The sequence below is a fragment of the Sander lucioperca genome, chromosome 4, assembly GCF_008315115.2.
Source record: "Sander lucioperca isolate FBNREF2018 chromosome 4, SLUC_FBN_1.2, whole genome shotgun sequence".
Taxonomy (NCBI): domain Eukaryota; kingdom Metazoa; phylum Chordata; class Actinopteri; order Perciformes; family Percidae; genus Sander; species Sander lucioperca.
This window is the reverse complement of record NC_050176.1, coordinates 40,743,409-40,748,408: the sequence shown is the minus strand read 5'-3', so window position 1 is coordinate 40,748,408 and position 5,000 is coordinate 40,743,409. Positions and strand designations below refer to the sequence as shown.

Sequence of the window (5,000 nt, the reverse complement as noted above, 5' to 3'; positions counted from 1 at the left end):
CTGAGAAGGGTCTGGTGTCAGCCAGGCTAGCGTTGTATGGAACCATCCACGTTATTTTCTTTGACATTTTGGTTGAAAGACGACAACAGGAGGGTTAATTGAACAGTATATTTCTGTAATCAGATCTGTGTTGTGCAGCGAGGTGGCGTACCCTGCCCATCCGCGGCTCTCCCAGCAGGGCCCTGAAGGCACCGTTGTTCTGAGCGTAACTCCTCAGGTGAGCACACACATGATCCAACTGCTTCCTCCAGTAACCTGAGGAAAGGATGACAACACACTCCTTTACTCTACAGACTCAACTATGAACAAGCCTTCTCTTTGTGCTCGTCATCACAGTTGATCCAAAACCAATCTGACAAGCCTTGATACTGTATAAAGAGCTGGTATCAGTATTGTTGAGTATGCAAGTCTATGTGTGATCCGATGTCACGTAATTAAGTCCTGAAAAAATATACTTTTAAGTAGTTTATTTATGTTCTTTTAACATTATGACTGACTGTCAAACTAGACGTTAAAATAAAGTTCTATGGCCTTTATTCTCTGTCTGTATTTGCTTATGTTTTACAAAGAGTTTAACCTGGGCCACACTCAACAATGATATCACATCACATCACGCTTTAGGGTTGCCAGTTGTTGACCATTTGATATCCCTTCCTACAGAGGTAAATGCATAGGTTTAGGGTTGCCAGTTGTTGACCATTTGATATCCCTTCCTACAGAGGTACGTGCCTAGCTTTAGGGTTGCCAGTTGTTGACCGTTTGATATCCCTTCCTACAGAGGTATTTGCCTAGCTTTAGGGTTGCCAGTTGTTGACCGTTTGATATCCCTTCCTACAGAGGTATTTGCCTAGCTTTAGGGTTGCCAGTTGTTGACAGTTTGGTATCCCTTCCTACAGAGGTACGTGCCTAGGTTTAGGGTTGCCAGTTGTTGACAGGTTGATATCCCTTCCTACAGAGGTACGTGCCTAGGTTTAGGGTTGCCAGTTGTTGACAGGTTGATATCCCTTCCTATAGAGGTAGGTAGACTTGCCTAGCTTTAGGGTTGCCAGTTGTGGACAGTATCAGAAGTATGTTACCTCTGCCGGGGCTGATGGCGGTCAGCAGTGGCTGGCGCTCTCTGGTCACCTGCTGCCTGTTGAGTTGCTGTTGCTCCTTCCTCTGCAGCTCAGTGGCTGATGGGAAATAGAGTCCAACGGTCTGCGTGGCCTGCTCAGTGGTGGCTAACTTAGCGTTAGCCGCGGGACCAGAGACGGGCACGGCCTGCCAGGTGGCATCATGGGAAGTTGGTGCTGAAGCCTGCTCACACACACATACACACACGTACAGACACACACACACACACACGCGCACACATACACACACGTACAGACACACACACGTACAGACACACACACACACACACACAAAAGGTTACACTTGTCTCGACACAAATCTTTGGTCTGAACTGGACTTTAGTTTTATTTTAATTTGCTTAAAATCTGCCGATCCTGCATTGCCCGGATCATATTTTGTGTTATGGATTGTGTGAGTGACGTGGTGTCACCTGCTTTGTGGCGGCGCCCCAGACAGGTGGTGTGATGTCACTGCAGGATGTGGGCGGGGCTTCCTGGAAGACGCCGCAGGCTGCGCAGTAGAAGGCGTACGGGTGTCCGCTCGCTCCGCAGCGCCGACAAACCACACAGCTGGCTGCGTGACCGGGCTGCAAACACACACATCACTACATTTCCCACAATGCCACTCAACATTAAACCTCATCTATGAACACGGAGTTTGTTTACATGCACACCAATATTCCACTATTATTCAGAATATGAAAATATTCTGAATTTAATACAGGTCATTTAAACAGCATATTCTGTTTGGATATTTAGAAAAAGTAATGTATCATTTTCTGATGAAGACGTGTGTGATATGTCGGTATTATTCAGGTTTTAGAAGCATTCCTTGGACATCTCCAACTATTTTAATAATTGGTTAATCGTTAAAGTAATTTTCATGCGAAAATGTCAGAAAAAGCTGCTTTCAGCCTCTTAAATATGGAGGTTTCTTGCTTGTATTTGTTTTATATCTGATGAAACTGAATATCTTAAAAGACATTTAAAGACATCAGCTTGGACTTTGAGAAACTGGGATGGACCTTTTTTTTTTTTTTTTTTTTTTTACTATTTCTGACATTTTTTAAACCAAACGTTCAATCGATTAGTTGAGGAAAAGAGAGACACCATCGCTGGAAAACTCTGAGACTGAGAGTGGGAGTGTTTTGGTGTCCTGCTGTGTTTTACGGTACAATGTCTGAGTTCAGGAGTGTGTTCACCTTTGAGCCGCACCAGTCGCAGTATCTGGCATCACCGCGGTTTAAACGTTTACATCTGGAGCAGGTCAGCATCCTGCTGTCTGCTGGCCGGACAGAGGGGGCGCTGGTCCCAACACACACCACCTGCAGCACACACACAGAGACACACACACACACACACAGACACACATAGACACACACACACACACACACATAGAGAGAGACTTTTAGCGTCTATAACAAACACCAAAGACACCTGACCAAGCGTCTGTATTTGACGCGATGGGAGTGAGAATGTTGTTATATTATATTGCAGCAGACACTGTCTGCGTTGCGTTTTGAAAAGTGTAACCACACTTGGGACGGCTTTATTGGCATTAACGTGACTCGCTGTGACTTGAACAAGCTGCAGAGGCGACGTAGTTTGCTCCATCTGCTCCACAGGTGTGTGTGTGTGTGTGTGTGTGTGTGTGTGTGTGTGTGTGTGTGTGTGAGTGTGTGTTACCGGCTTCAGGCGGCTCTCGCAGGTCAAACAGCTGGAGATGTGAGCTGGATTCCCGGTTCCACAGCAAACACACAGCACGTGGTCCTAGACAGCAGACACACAGAACACAGTCACTGCTAACAGACAGCGTTCACTCTGCTTCACTCATCAGACAACACATAGTTATCACATCAAGAGACACACTGACACAAAGTAGAGACTGATGGAGCGTGTGCGTGCATGCGTGTGCATGCATGTGTGCGTGCGTGTGTGTGTGCATGCATGCGTGCGTGTATGCGTTTGTGCGTGCGTGTACCAGCAGTTTGAGACTGGACTGTGGTTGTAACTGAGGATGGACGGAGGCTTCACAGATCAAACAGGTCTGAGTGTTGGCAGGAACCAGAGCGTTACAGAACACACAGCTGACCATCTGACAACAAAACACACAAATATGTTGAAATATATTCCATCTGGCCGACATCTTCTAAATGCTGTAGCCCTGTCTGAGGGCGCTGAGAGGATGTCTGGTTTTCATAGTTATACTGACAACAAGGCGGTTTCTAAGCAGAACATCTCTAAATGTCAAAAGTGTTTTAAACCAAATCACTGCATGGATTCTTCTATTGTGTTCTTCAAGGTCTTGGTGTCTTCATGGGGGATTTTGGGGAGATTTCTGACCATTTTTATCAGCTCTAGAGTTGTAAAACATGGTTCAATTTAGCACCAAATCAGTGAACGCAAAATCTGCTGCAACAACTCAAAACTGATGTGCAATCTCTGTTATTTATTCACTGCTGTTACTTATTTTGACACATTTAAACTGTACTACAATAGCATCTATACAATCTATTGTTTTAGCTACATCATCTTTTTGACCTAATCTTACTTTACTTCTACTTAACTTGTATTTCTAGCACTGTAGCTTTGTTACTTTATACACTTATTGACTAGCTTCTTTCTTTCTTTTACCTGGGATCAGACAGTGAGACAGAATGTGTGTGCAGTACCTGTCCTCCCTCTGCAGGGGGCAGTCTCTGCTCAGGTAACATACCTGTCCTCCCTCAGCAGGGGGCAGTCTCTGCTCAGGTAACATACCTGTCCTCCCTCAGCAGGGGGCAGTCTCTGCTCAGGTAACATACCTGTCCTCCCTCAGCAGGGGGCAGTCTCTGCTCAGGTAACATACCTGTCCTCCCTCAGCAGGGGGCAGTCTCTGCTCAGGTAACATACCTGTCCTCCCTCAGCAGGGGGCAGTCTCTGCTCAGGTACCGGAGGAACTGCAGCGCCACACTGAGCACAGAACCGAGCAAAAGGATCCGAAGGACGGAAACTCAAACACTGAGCACACCTGGAGAGACAGACAGGCAGACAGACAGACAGACAATCAGAGAGACAGACAGACAGACAGAAAAGTTTTATGTTTGCAGTTTGTTGGACATCCTTTATCCTCTGATTTGACTTTATTTGACCCAAAGTATGTGGACACGCTGCCCAACGTCAGAGAGGTTTATCTTTTCTTTTCTTTTGCATTGTTGGATTTCGTTTTCTATTTTTCTGATTCAGCCGTCCACATACTTTTGGCCATGAGGTTTACACGGGACACCTTCTGGGAATCCCTGAGAACTGAGACAGACCACAAACAACAAATACCAGCCAACGGGATTTTTAAAAACTGTTGGTTGTCTGACACGTTAGCGTCTGTGTTCGTACCGCAGGAAGTCAGTCTCTCGGTGGATTCGGGACGCCTGCGTGCCGTTCAGCTGCTTCAACACACCTGGACTCTGACAGACAGGAAACACACCAAAATAAAAGCCCCCACAGACAGGAAACCAGAAGCAGAGCAGGGTGTAGTGTAGGGCTGCACCATAGGAGTAAAATATGCTTTATGCCATCATAACGTTGTTGAATGTTGCGATAACGATATTACTTACGATAAATAAAGATATATGTACTCAGTGGTGCAGTCTAATGTATTGTAGCATGTATACTGTACTGTATATGTATGAGCCAGGATGGGGGGGCCATATCATAGTGGGGGGTCTGGGTGTCCACCACCAGGAAAATTTTGAGCATCAACGACTTTATTTCCTGAATTCTGACACACTTTAATGCACCAATTTACGGTGGAAATACCTTTATTTAGCCTATGCGAAGAAAGAAAACACAGATGACAATTAAAAATATATCAAAATTATAATGCAAAGTATGTTGTTGTGTGTCATTGGG

At 45.4% G+C, this 5,000-nt stretch overlaps 1 protein-coding gene and 1 pseudogene across 1 annotated transcript in view; one reads left to right on the top strand and one right to left on the bottom strand.

Annotated features, from left to right (window-relative positions):
* The window catches only part of LOC116048142, a 568,688-nt pseudogene that overhangs the window by 509,690 nt on the left and 53,998 nt on the right, over positions 1-5,000 (top strand).
* Positions 1-5,000, bottom strand: part of dzank1 (double zinc ribbon and ankyrin repeat domains 1) — a 23,278-nt gene that overhangs the window by 6,347 nt on the left and 11,931 nt on the right. The window contains exons 6-13 of the mRNA XM_031298561.2: positions 4,485-4,555; positions 4,005-4,122; positions 3,094-3,207; positions 2,799-2,882; positions 2,315-2,437; positions 1,544-1,699; positions 1,077-1,296; positions 152-255 (exon numbers count right to left, since the gene is read on the bottom strand). Of these exons, the coding sequence (XP_031154421.1) occupies positions 152-255; positions 1,077-1,296; positions 1,544-1,699; positions 2,315-2,437; positions 2,799-2,882; positions 3,094-3,207; positions 4,005-4,122; positions 4,485-4,555 (990 nt within the window). The remainder of the gene's footprint in view (positions 1-151; positions 256-1,076; positions 1,297-1,543; positions 1,700-2,314; positions 2,438-2,798; positions 2,883-3,093; positions 3,208-4,004; positions 4,123-4,484; positions 4,556-5,000) is intronic.